This window comes from Aquarana catesbeiana, linkage group LG07 (assembly GCF_042186555.1).
Source record: "Aquarana catesbeiana isolate 2022-GZ linkage group LG07, ASM4218655v1, whole genome shotgun sequence".
NCBI classification, from domain to species: Eukaryota; Metazoa; Chordata; class Amphibia; order Anura; family Ranidae; genus Aquarana; species Aquarana catesbeiana.
In genome coordinates, this window is record NC_133330.1 from 336685412 (window position 1) to 336699697 (window position 14286).

The 14286-nt window shown below is 43.0% G+C and overlaps 1 protein-coding gene across 1 annotated transcript in view; it reads left to right on the plus strand.

Annotated features, from left to right (window-relative positions):
* Positions 1–657: 657 nt before the first annotated feature.
* Positions 658–14286, plus strand: part of LOC141102992 (uncharacterized) — a 40131-nt gene continuing 26502 nt past the window's right edge. The window contains exons 1-3 of the mRNA XM_073592082.1: positions 658–752; positions 2641–2670; positions 13709–14265. Coding sequence (XP_073448183.1) covers positions 707–752; positions 2641–2670; positions 13709–14265 — 633 coding nt within the window. The 5' untranslated portion in view covers positions 658–706. The remainder of the gene's footprint in view (positions 753–2640; positions 2671–13708; positions 14266–14286) is intronic.

The following is a 14286-nucleotide window of genomic DNA, read 5'->3' on the forward strand; positions in this document are numbered from 1 at the left end:
CTGAAGAGCTTGGGTGGCGATCCTGTACTAACAATTTGATGTCAGTACAGTGATCGCCCTGCAGAGCTATTGTGTTCTGAAGTCGGAGCTCTCAGCCTTTAGTACCTAATGTGGTTTGTAACTACTTTAGCCAGGAGTTAAGGGAGTAAACATCTGAAGTTTGGTGTTTTAATGCCCATCATTGGTCATTGTAAAGCCATTTAGCAGTTTAACATTTGAGGACTAGCAGGATCTGACCTAGAAATGACTGTTCAGACAATTCAACTCTGACGTAAAATCATAACTTCTGATTTGATTATATTACATTAGTAACGATCATCTCCTCAAATAAAGAAGTTGATTCAATCATTTTGAGACTAAATGAAAGGTGCAGGGAGCATATAATAGGGCACATTATCCCTTTGCAGGGAGCCTCACATAATGGATATTTCAAGTTTAGTCTCGTCCAAATCATGAGATCATGCAGCATGATAACATGAATGATGAGTCTGAGAGTGTCATCATCACATAGTTCAAAACTTTGAAGAGGTCACCAAAGCAAGACGTGGGGGAACAAACATGTCATATTACACAGATTTCATAGCTGTAAATGGTAATGTCAGGTGGAAACTTTCTTTTTTTCAAGATAAAGAGTATTTATATCTATATTTTATTTTCCAGCAGGATTTTCTGAGCTGTGTCGAGGGGGCTGAGAAGGGATCTCAGCATGAGTACTAGAATGGCAGGGGGGTTCCGCCTTCTGCTCTTGACAGGTAAGAAATCAGGTTGTGCGATCTTCTAATGTTACTTAGCTTGCAAGTTCCATATTCATTCATTGATCGTTCACCATTCTTCTGCCATCTAAAGATCGCTAGTCTCATTTATAAAGCACGTTTGCTGCTCACTTTCAGACACACATTTGCTCCACCTAATTACATTTTGCACCTTTCATCCAAAACCTGGATTTCCATTTCATTTTGAAATCCACGTCTCAGGAACATTCCCTGAAATTACACTATATTGCCAAAAGTATTGGGAAGCCTGCCTTTACACGCACATGAACTTTAACCACTAGCTGCCCGCCCACTGTCATATGACGGCGGGACGAGGCAGCTGTTGTTCTGGGCGGACGTCATATGACGTGATCGCCCTCCCAGGCCACTAGGGGGGTGCGCGCGCCGCGTCGCTCGGGACCCGATGCGCGTGCCTGGCGGCCGCGATGTCCACCGGGCACCCGCCATTGCCGGGTAACAGAGCAGGACCATGGATCTGTGTGTGTAAACACACAGATCCACGTCCTGTCAGAGGAGAGGAGACCGATGGTGTGTCCCTTGTACATAGGGACACCGATCGATCTACTCCCCCAGTCAGTCCCCTCCCCCCACAGTTAGAATCACTCCTAGGACACACATTAACCCCTCAATCACCCCCTAGTGTTAACCCCTGCCCTGCCAGTCACATTTACACAGTAATCAATGCATTTTTATAGCACGGGTCGCTGTATAAATGTGAATGGTCCCAAAAATGTGTCAAAAGTGCCCGATATGTACGCCACAATATCGCAGTCACAATAAAAATCGCAGATCGACGCCTTTACTAGTAAAAAAAATAAAATAAATAAAAATGCTATAAATCTATCCCCTATTTTGTAGACGCTATAACTTTTGCGCAAACCAATCAATATACGCTTATTGTGATTTTTTTTTTTACCAAAAATATCTAGAAATATACATATCGGCCTAAACTGAGGAAAAAATTTGTTAAAAAAAAAAAAAAAAAATTGGATATTTATTATAGCAAAAAGTAAAACATATTGTGTTTTTTCAAACTTGTCCCTCTTCTTTTGTTTATAGCGCAATAAATAAAAAACACAGAGGTGATCAAATACCACCAAAAGAAAGCTTTATTTGTGGGGAAAAAATTATAAAAATTTCATTAGGGTGCAGTGTAACATGACCGCGCAATTGTCATTCAAAATGTGACAGCGCTGAAAGCTGAAAAATGGCCTGGGTAGGAAGGGGGTGAAAGTGCCCGGTATTGAGGTGGTTAATGACACCCCAGTCTTAGTCCGTAGGGTTCAATATTGAGTTGGCTCCGCCCTTTACAGCTATAACAGCTTCAACTCTTCTGGGAAGGCCGTCCACAAGGTTTAGGAGGGTGTCTATGGGAATGTTTGACCGTTCTTCCAGAAGAGCATTTGTGAGGTCAGGCGCTGAAGCGAGGTGTGTTGTTTGTAGGATTTTGTAGGATGTGCTGCTGGGGAGGGAGGCCTGGGCAGCGGGTGAAAGGGGACGCAGTTTCTAGAACCGATCACCCCTGCAGTGCAGCCAATGGGAGAAAGCTGGCAACACAGCAGGGAATCACAAGGCAGTACAGCCGGCCCTTCTGCTTAACAGATGCTTGACCCCCCCCCCCCCCTTTTGAACCGATGGGTCCTGGGCCCGGTACAGAAGGGCCGGCTGTACTGCCTTATCAGCAGCCCTGGTTGTCACCCCCATAAGAGGAAGTGTATGAACAAAAACTTTTATGGCAGGATCACCAAGAGTAATTTTAATGAATGCTGCAAATCTAATAATATTGAAAATGAGTTTTCAAGTTACATTTACATGGCAAAGCTTACATGAGATTTTAGTGAAATATCATTTGTTTTTTTTCTTTCAGGGCTTATATTGGCTACAAACTGCCAAATAGGTGAGTTTTTGTTTTGTGCATTTTGAAAAATATAAAGAAAAACACACTTAGGCCGATTCCATAAAACTTTCATAGTCAATCTTCTCAGCATGTCCATGAAATAGGTGGGGGGAATGTCATTATGAAACGAGAAAACATAAAAAAGAGCATCTAAAGGCAAAAAACAAATATGTATATAAAGCTATATTATATATATATATATATATATATATACACAGTATATATATATATATATATATATATATATATATATATATATATATATATATATATATATATATACTGTATATAAACATGCTGAGGAAGTTGACTCTATATATACAGTATGTATTAATAATAATAATAATTATATATATATATATATATATATATATATATATATATATATATATATATATATATATATATATATATAATATAATATAAATATATATATATATATATATATATATATATATATATATATATATATATATATATATATATATATATATATATTATATATATGCATATCTATCTATCTATCTATACACAATATTACCAAAAGTATTGGGACGCCCGCCTTTACACACACATGAACTTTAATGGCATCCCAGTCTTAGTCCGTAGGGTTCAATAGGAATGGGAAGGCCGTCCACAAGGTTTAGGAGGGTGTCTATGGGAATGTTTGACCATTCTTCCAGAAGAGCATTTGTGAGGTCAGGAACTGATGTTGGATGAGAAGGTCTGGCTCGCAGTCTCTGCTTTATTTCATCCCAAAGGTGTTTTATCGGGTTGAGGTCAGGATTCTGTGCAGGCCAGTCAAGTTCCTCCACCCCAAACTCGCTCATTCATGCACTGGGTTTGGGGTGCATGTGCTTGGACACAGCAGGAGCCAATCATGTTCTCCAGCACCCACCAATCATTCTACTGCATGCTAACAAGGCATACCTCCGTTTTGTGGGATCTTGTGATTCTGCTAAGCATCGCTCACTCAGTTAGAAAGCACTCCCAGGGAACACATTTAACCCTTTGATCGCCCCCTGATGTTAACCCCTTCCTTGCCAGTGTCATTAGTACAGTGACAGTGCATTTGTTTTTAGCACTGATCACTGTAATAATGTCTTTGGTCTCTAAAAAGTGTCACATAGGGGTTTATTTACTAAAGGAAAATCGAGGATTTTATTTACTAAAGGCAAATCCACTCTGCACTACAAGTACACTGCAAGTGCACTTAAAAATGCACATGGAAGTGCAGTCGCTGTAGATCTGAGGGGTAGATCTGAAATGAGGGGAAGCTCTGCTGATTTTATCATCCAATCATGTGCAAGCAAAAACGCTGTTTTTTAAATTTCCCTTGCATGTCCCCCATATCCCATAGTTTGTAGACGCTATAACTTTTGCACAAACCAATCAATATCAATAATCCCGCTTATTGGGATTTTTTTTTTTTTTTTACCAAAAATATGTAGCAGAATACACATTGGCCTAAATTGATGAAGAAATTAGATTTTTTTTTAATTGGGTATGTTTTTATAGCATAAAGTAAAAAATATATTTTTTTAAAAATTGTCGGTCTTTTTTTGTTTATAGCGCAAAAAATAAAAACCGCAGGGGTGATCAAATACCACCGGAAAAAAAAGCTCTATTTGTGGGGAAAAAATGGACACAAATTTTATTTGGGTACAGCGTCGAACGACTGAGCAATTGTCAGTTAAAGTAACGCAGTGCCGTATCGCAAAAAATAGCCTGGTCACAAAGGAGGGTAAATTTTCCAGGGCTGAAGTGGTTAAAAAAAAAAAAAAAAAAAGATACGTTTTAAAAGAAGTCTTAAAAAGTTTAATGCGGAATATATATTAAAAAAAAGATACAGTATTTGCTATGTCAGGATTTAGCAATCCCTTTCCTTACTCAGCCTTAATGTTGCAACATTATATTCCATGTATCAATTAAATAGAAATGATAAAGATAAGAACAAATGTAACACATCAGATGGGTATATGATGAAATGACACGTGTACTTCTGGAAAGGATACAATACAAAATTACACCAAACTATTTCTTTCCCGACACAATCCATTCATCATGACATATTGCGCAGGCTTTTTGTTTCAACCAGTTTGTTGCTGCCCAATAATTACAACTGCAACCAGCAACATCAAGGGCTTGTCTACAATGGTGCCACCAGGGCTGATTCAATCATCTGTCACCGCAAGGACACACAGGAAACAATCGTTTTCTATAGGAAAAAGGAAAGAACCTGGTGCTGGTAAGGCACGGTAGTACCCCTCTGGATTTTATAGGCAGACCAGGTAATGTAGTAAAGAAGTATTTTATTGTACATATACAAGATAGCAAAAAAAGAGATGTATACATTTCTATAAAACAATTTGTAGAAAAATGTACTTTTGATAAACAAATGTATGAAACTCGGCTGTCCTATAGACACTGTTGGACTAGCAAGAGCACATACTGGAAATGACGCCTGACACGTTTCGGACCTTGTTGTCCTTCTTCGGAGGCTTATGTCATTTTTCTATAAAGAATCCTAGGTATTCTAAAATATAAATACAATGATACATTAGTGTAGCAAAAAGTAAATATAATAATTAGATCTATGATCATTTCAACAAGACAGGAGAATGTTTTGTTGAAGGATTTAACTTGACAGATAGTAACCCACGTTTAAAACATCCGTTTTGCTGCATTTACATTTGTTTGTGTTTAGAAGCGTTTGAAAAAAAAAAAATATTTAAAAAAAAAAATAGCCAAAAAAGAAAAACGCCTGTAAACGAAACGCAGCTAAATGCGAGTTAACGTGTTTAGCCGTGTTTAGAAGCGTTTGGCACTTGAAATGCCTCTAAACTCAGCGTCTGAACTCATTTTTTTGCTTTCCACAAAAGGCCTCTAAACTCAACTGCCTAAAAACAACATTTAACAAACCTGTGTACATCTACTGGTAAGATAACATTGGATGAGTTCAGGGGCAGCTGATAAAAGCACCAACTGCCTCTGAACGGCCGTTTACCAGCAGCAGAGTACATGAGGCCTAAAGGGGTTGTAAAGGCTCTTTTTTTTTCACCTTAATGCATCCTATGCGTGAAAAAACACCTTGCAGTCACCGGCCCCCTAGCCCCCCCGTTTTACTTACCTGAGCCCCGAATTTCAATCGGCGTGTCCCCACCATCCCTCTCTCCACGGGTTCCTGGCTCTTGATTGGATAGATTGATAGCAGCGCAGCCACTGGCTCCCGCTGCTGTCAATCAAATCCAATGATGCCGGGCGTCAGGGGGCGGGGCCCGAATGCCGAATGCTGGACTCGGGAGTGCGCCCGCAAGGTAATCCCCCGAGAGGGCGCTTCTGCAAGGGGGTTATCCGATGCGGGGAGAAGCCGTGAGAGCTGCCGAGGGACCCCAGAAATGGATGTTCGGGGCCACTCTGTGCAAAATGAGCTGCACAGTGGAGGTAAGTATGACATTTTTGTTATTTAAAAACGATAAAAAAATGATCCTTTAGTATCACTTTAATATCAGTGTAACAGCTCAGGAGATTATACTTACAAAGATGAACCAATCGCTGATAAAAACTAACGAGGGGGGTGTACTCTCTTATTTTCAGTCATGGAGACTGAAAGAAGGAACCAGCTATCAGAGCACATGTTGGACTAAAACTTGTATCCCCTATACGCAGCATCACTGTATTAATTTCACTAAAGACAAGAATTTAAAGTAATTTTTGCCAGAGGGTGATGATGTCATAAATGAACCTCAGAAGTGCCTTTATGCTGTCATATGCCCGTTTTTATACTGCTGTCTGACGGATGTGGATCGGCTGTGCTCCATCTTTATTTGACCCGTAAGGAAAAGCTTTTGTGACCCTCTATAACCAAAGGGTCCCTGCTGCAAGGTGAGAGGCCATCCTTTGCATTGGTGGAGGGTTCACTGAAAGTCACTAAGATGTCAGCATGAAGCCACACTGCACCTGAACGATTGGATTTATTGAATGTTTATGGACTATTATGGTTGTTTTTCCTGAGCTGTTACACTGATATTAAAGTGATACTAAAGGATCGATTTTTATTGTTTTTAAATAACAAACATATCATACTTACCTCCACTGTGCAGCTCGTTTTGCACAGAGTGGCCCCGAACATCCATTTCTGGGGTCCCTCGGCGGCTCTTGCGGCTCCTCCCCGCATTAGATAACCCCCTTGGAGAAGCACTCTCCCGGGGGGGTTACCTTGCGGGCGCGCTCCCGAGTCCAGCATTTGGCGTCCATAGAGGCCGAATGCAGGACTCGGCCCCGCCCCCTGGTGCCCGCATTTTGGATTTGATTGACAGCAGCGGGAGCCAATGGCTGCGCTGCTATCAATCTATCCAATCAAGAGCCGGGAACCCGTGGAGAGAGGGATGGCGGGGACGCGCCGACGGAAATTCGGGGCTCAGGTAAGTAAAATGGGGGGGCCGGTGACTGCAAGGTGTTTTTTCACCTTAATGCATAGGATGCATTAAGGTGAAAAAACACGAACCTTTACAACCCCTTTAAGCATGATCAGAGGTGAATGTCCTTTGGACTATAAAGCATTCTCCTGTCTTGCTGAAATGATCATAGATCTAATTATTATATTTACTTTTTGCTATACTAATGTATCATTGTATTTATATTTTAGAATACCTAGGATTCTTTATAGAAAAATGACATAAGCCTCCGAAGAAGGACAACAAGGTCCGAAACGTGTCAGGCGTCATTTCCAGTATGTGCTCTTGCTAGTCCAACAGTGTCTATAGGACATACATATGTTTATATTTTTCTACAAATTTTTCTATAGAAATGTATACATCTCTTTTTTGCTATCTTGTATATGTACAATAAAATACTTTTTTACTACATTACCTGGTCTGCCTATAAAATCCAGAGGGGTACTACCGTGCCTTACCAGCACCAGGTTCTTTTCTTTTTCCTTTTTGAATTGGATCAGTCATTCCAGGTGTCTCACACACAACGCCAATCCCGGCCTTATTATCTCTAATTGTTTTTATATGACCCACTCACAATGCAGCCTATGGCTGAGCTCCAGCATGTTGTGATAAAATGCAGAAATGCTGCAATTTTTTTGCAGTGCACGGTGCCGAAACGCATGGCAATGTACAGCGGTGCAGTGCATGGCATTGCTGTACATTGCCATGAATGAAGTTTACCCTTTGTACACTTCAAGTAAAGTTTGTACAAAAAAAAAAAAAGGGAGCCCTGTGATGCGCTGAATCGAGCACCACACTGCCCTCTACTGCAGCTGAGGATGGATTGCTGCTAGAGCAATAAAGCGCAGCTGTCCGTTCCCATGTGAATTCCTGCTGTGCGGCCCGTTTCCTAACAGGCCATGGACCAGTACTGGTCTGCAGCCCGAGGGTTGGGGACCTCTGCCATAGTCAAGAAAGAGCAGAGAGAGGGTGGCTACTTTCCTACATATGGTGGGACTATGGAGAACGAACATAGCCACCCTCTAACAGGAAGTCTCCAGAAAAACATCACTTCCAGGTTCATCCCAGCAAGCGGAGATCAGTGAACAGATGTTCGCTGGTCTCCCTTCCTTCCACCTGACGGATCCTGCCAGCTTACTAACCAGAGTGAGATTTCCCCGGACTATCCTGTAAGCTGGAATCTTTGCACACTTTCACCCTTCCCACCGCTCACATAGACACACACAGCAGACTCACCACTTATGCCGCGTACACACGACCGGTTTTGCCGTCGGAATAAACTCCGATGGTTTCTCCGACAGAACTCGACGGAATTCCATTCTAGCTGTCTTGCATACACACGGTCAACCCAAATTCCGACCGTCCAGAACGCGGTGACGTACAACACGTACGACGGGACTAGAAAAAGGAAGTTCAATAGCCAGTAGCCAATAGCTTCCGTCTCGTACTTGCTTCAGAGCATGCGTCGTTTTTGGTTCGTCAGAACAGCATACAGACGAGCGGTTTTCCCGGAAATATTTAGAACATGTTCTATTTCTAGGTCCGTTAGGATTTTCAAAAAGAAAAGTCTGATGAGACATACACACGATCGGTTTTGCTGTCGGAATAAACTCCAAAGGTTTCTCCGACGGAACTCTGGCGGAATTCCATTCTAGCGGTCTTGCCTACACACGGTCAAACCAAAGTCCGACCGTCCAGAACGCAGTGACGTACGACGGGCCTAGAAAAAGGAAGTTCAATAGCCAGTAGCCAATAGCTTCCGTCTCGCACTTGCTTCAGAGCATGCGTCGTTTTTGGTCCGTTGGAACAGCATACAGACGAGCGGTTTTCCCGGAAATATTTAGAACATGTTCCATTTCTAGGTCCGTCAGAATTTTTGAAAAGAAAAAGTCCGATGAGGCCTACATACGATCGGAATAGACGATGAAAAGCTTCCGTCTGACTTTTTTTGTCGGACATTCCGCTCGTGTGTACGCGGCTTTAGGGTAGCTTGTCAACATCTGCAGTTTGTCGGCTTGTTAGAGGGGCTTTGTGGATGGCTAGATTGGGCGCCATTAACACAAGTCTCTCCTCTCGCTTCAACCCTGTTATAACACTGTCCCTCCTGCTGAAGCTGAACCCTCCGCCATCTTGTGCCCTCCTCCTCGCCAGAGTCCCTCACACGACATTCCTGGCCATAGACCTTTGTATCCCCAAGGAAGGAATGTCCACATAAGAAGTAGTCTTGTTGCACTTTACTGGTAGTGTTCAGGAAACGGCATTAGAGAGATATCACGAGGACATACATTCCGGAGTCACTTGACAATTTTCAACTTGTCAATCACATTTAGTGGACAGTCCACAGTAGTCACAAGTGAAAGCATGTGCAGCATCTCAGCAGCCATCTCCCTTAAAATCTCTCCTCTGCCAGGGGTAATAGTACTCACAGGACTGTGCTCTCTGCAGTCACCTCCTTGCTAGGTACATCTCTCCTGGCAAACAGTGGCGGCTAGTGCTCAATATCTTTTTGAAAGGGGGGGGGGACAAGCCTCCCCCCTCACTCGAGCTGCCACCCCCCCCCTCACTCACACAACCCCCCCACAGGAGGTGGATGAGAAAGCGGCCTTACCTAAGGAGGCAGATGACTACGATCCGGCGTAGGGCTGCTGCTCCAGCTTGCCAAAGGAATAGCCAGGGCTTCTCCTCCCGGCCGAGCAGGAAGTGAGTCCTAAGGCTCCCTGGCCAATTGGGTCTCAGGACCTGCTTCCTGATTGGCCAGGAGGAGAATCAGGAAGACAAATGGGAGCCAATCAGCAGGTCCAGTGGACCCGATATCTACTGGGACCTGCCGATCGTTCCTGAGTGAGGCAGAATGGCAGTCTGTGACAAGGGAAGGCATAGATCTGTGTTTCTGCAGGAACACGGATCTCTGTCTGCCCACAGTTAAAGAACCCCCCCCCCCCACACACACACACAGTTAGCAAGAACTTCCTAGGCACACAGTGAACCCTTTTGATCGCCCCCCCATGTTAACCCCTTCCCTGCCAACGCATAAAAAAAGCCCTGCCAACGCATAAGTACTTTATAGTTCGCCTCTAAGGCTACTAAATTATGAGAAGATATTTTGGGATTGGCCCAGACTTTATCCCATTTGGATGAGTCCATGTGAAAACCAAGATCATTCTCCCATTTTTCCACATAGGAGGGTGTTTTTGTATCAGGCAAAGCATTCAGGTGACTATACAACGTTGACACAAGCCCCTTTGAGTGGGGGTCATTTTTACACATACGTTCAAAATGCGTTATGTCACATAGATCATCTCTACCTTGTATAAATGGCATAAAAAAATGTTTGATCTGTAGATAACAAAAGAGTTCTGAATCTGGAAATTGATGGGTTTCACATATTTCAGGAAATGTTTTAAGTGAAGTGGTCGTTATCAGGTCATAGAGTTGTGTTAAATAAGCAGAAATCCATTTTTTAAAAGTTTTAGGAGATATATGAACTGGGTAGAAAAATGGATTTCTAATAAATGATACAAGAGGTATATGCGGAGATTGTAGTCTTTTGATTACTTTTGAATCTATCCCATATGGCAATTGTATGTTCAGTAATCCTATTTTTTATTATCTTATGGTCAGAAGAGGTAGACCATAATAGATTTGGTATGGAGATCGGATCACAGTCGATTGATTCAATCGCTACCCAGCAGTGGCGTCTCCAGCTTTCATATTTAGGGGGGGCACATGGGGGGACAGGGATAAAAGTAGGGGGGCAACTATAAAATGCAATTATATATATATATATATATATATATATATATATATATATATATATATATATATATATGCTGGGGCCCTTTACTACGGTCCCACAATGGCTCTTTCACATGTTCTGCAGTAAGCTCCCTTCCTACTGTATTGAGGCCCCCCCAGGGTGGCAGAAAACAAGAGATATATGTCACCAGCATACCAAGAAAATATAAGGGTCCAAAGCAGTGGGAGAACTATCAGGGTTGCAAAGGTTATCTTGCCACCGGGCCCTGGTGTTCCGCCACTGTGGGGTTCCCCAGCCTCCTCTTGCTGTCCTGCCCCTGCTATTGACAGCGCTGGTCTGGCATCTCTTGGAATTTACAGGCTGGTTCTCCTGTCCTAAGGACGGGAGAATTCAGTCTGTTTTTTCAGTAACTGAGAGTCCTGGTGGAGTCCTTCCTGCAACTCGCTCTTCTCTCTGCCAATGAGGATGAAGGGGAAGGAGCAGATCGGGCGGCCGTGGTTGTGTGAGCGCTCGCATTATGCAGTGTCAGCAAGCAGAGGGAGGGGGGAGGAATCACCCGCAGGAGCTGACTGGGGACTCTCTCCCTCTTAGACATTGATTTTTTGTAAAAAAAAAAAAATGTTTTTTTAATTGGGGGGGGGGGGGGGGGGGGCACATGGTGGGGCACAGCATAATGTTGGGGGGGTCAGGGCCCCCTCTGCCCCCCCCCCTAGGGACGCCATTGCTACCCAGAGGGGGATCTCATGTTTCATGTAATATTTAGGAATATGTGCTATTTGTGCTGCATGGAAATAATCAGTAAAATTAGGGAAACCTAATCCTCCTTTAAGCTTAGAAAGATAAAGGGTGTGAGTAGGTAAGCGAGATTTTAAGGAGCTTCATATTATGAATGCTTAACTGAGCCATTCTAACACATGAATATGCTTTGATCTAAACCATTCCATTGTAGCTCTGGCTGTATGTTTCGGGTCGTTGTTCTGCTGGAAGGTGAACCTCCGCCCCAGTCTCAAGTCTTTTGCAGACTCTAACAGGTTTTCTTCTAAGATTGTCCTGAATTTGGCTCCATCCATCTTCCCATCAACTCTGACCAGCTTCCCTGTCCCTGCTGAAGAAAAGCATCCCAACCACATGATGCTGCCACCACCATGTTTCACAGTGGGGATGGTGTGTTCAGGGTGATGTGCAGTGTTAGTTTTCCTCCACACATAGCGATTTGCTTTTAGGACAAAAAGTTAAATTTTGGTCTCATCTGACCAGATCACCTTCTTCCACATGTTTGCTGTGTCCTCCACATGGCTTCTCACAAACTGCAAACAGGACTTCTTATGACTTTCTTTCACCAATGTCTTTCTTCTTGTCACTCTTCCATAAAGGGCAGATTTGTGGAGAACACGACTAATAGTTGTCCTGTGGACAGATTCTCCCACCTGAGCTGTGGATCTCTGCAGCTCCTTCAGAGTTACCATGGACCTCTTGGCTCTTCTCTGATGAATGCTCTCCTTGCCCGGCCGGTCAGTTTAGGTGGATGGCCATGTCTTGGTAGGTTTGCAGTTGTGCCATACTCTTTCCATTTTCTGATGATGGATTGAACAGAGCTCCGTGAGATGTTCAAAGCTTGGGATATTTGTTATAACCTAACCTTGCTTTAATCTTGAAATTAAATTACACACAGGTGGACCCTATTTACTAATTAGGTGACTTCTGAAGGCAATTGGTTCCACTAGATTTTAGTTAGGGGTATCAGAGTAAAGGGGGCTGAATACAAATGCACGCCACACTTTTAAGATATTTATTTGTAAAAAAAAATTAAAACCATTTATCATTTTCCTTCCATTTCACAATTATGTGCCATTTTGTGTTGGTTTATCACATAAAATCCCAATAAAATACATTTACATTTTCGGTTGAACCATGACAAAATATGGAAAATTTGAAGGGGTATGAATACTTTTTCAAGGCACTATATATACAATAGTAAGGTTATATAAATGAAGAAGAACGTGATAATCTATGGTAATCTTTTTTCTTGGGGCAAATCTCTTCACTCATTCTATTTGTAACTGAAATTCCTCAAACATTCATAAATTTTGTCTCTTTCCACCTTTAAAGAAGGAAAAGTTCAATAATACATTCATGTTAAAAGACATTGACCGGACCCCTGGGAAACTCAGATTGGTGGGATGTTTAATCAGCGCTCAGTAACCAAAAAGTCTGTAGAATCTGGTAAAATCAGTAACGATAGAGGGAGGATAAAATGGGACTGGCAATAGTTTCTGAACTTAATATATATCCAGTGGCGGCCGCTCCATCAGGGGTGCAGGGGCGGCGCCCCCCTAATCCATGCGCCCAGCCCCTAATCTACATGCAGGGTGCCGGACGCATGGATTTTAATGTTTTTTTTTTTTTAAACATGTGATTAGAGCCTAAGGCTCTAATTGGCTTCAAAAAAGGGTGGGCTCTTGGTGCAGAGCCCTGCGCCCTGAGCCCACCCAGTTGTGTGACAATAGCGAATTAATATTTGCTATTGTCTTCCTGATACTCCTCCCGGCCAATCAGGAAGCAAGTCCTGAAACATGATTGGCCGAGAGGAGAAGCGACCATATTGGCTGCCGAGGAGAAGACGCCGAGCAGTAGACACCAAGGAGGAGATGCCAAGAAGGAGACACCGAGTGGGAGACGCAGGCTTGTGACCTAGATGGGGTAAGTGACCGACCGATCAGGAGGGTGGGGTGGAGATGGTGTTTGTTTGCAGCCCCCCAAAAAATGGAGCACCATCCGCCATTGTATATAACACAAAAACAATGTTCCTTACATCTCATTGCAGAACCAGCAACTACTATAGCTTCAACAACACCTGCCGAGACAACTACAATTGCAGCACCCACATCTTCATCAACACTTACTACAACTATACCAGCTACAACTCTTGCAGAAACGACTACAACACCTGCATCAACTACTCCTACAGAAACTACTACAAACCCTACATCAACTACTCCTGCAGAAACGACTACAACACCTACATCAACTACTTCTACAGAAACGACTACAACACCAGCATCAACTACTCCTACAGAAACGACTACAACACCTGCATCAACTACTCCTACAGAAACGACTACAACACCTGCATCAACTACTCCTGCAGAAACGACTACAACACCAGCATCAACTACTCCTGCAGAAACGACTACAACACCTGCATCAACTACTCCTGCAGAAACGACTACAACACCTGCATCCACTACTCCTGCAGAAACGACTACAACACCTGCATCAACTACTCCTGCAGAAACAACCACAACACCTGCATCAACTACTCCTGCAGAAATGACCACAACACCTGCATCAACTACTCCTGCAGAAACGACTACAACACCTGCATCCACTACTCCTGCAGAA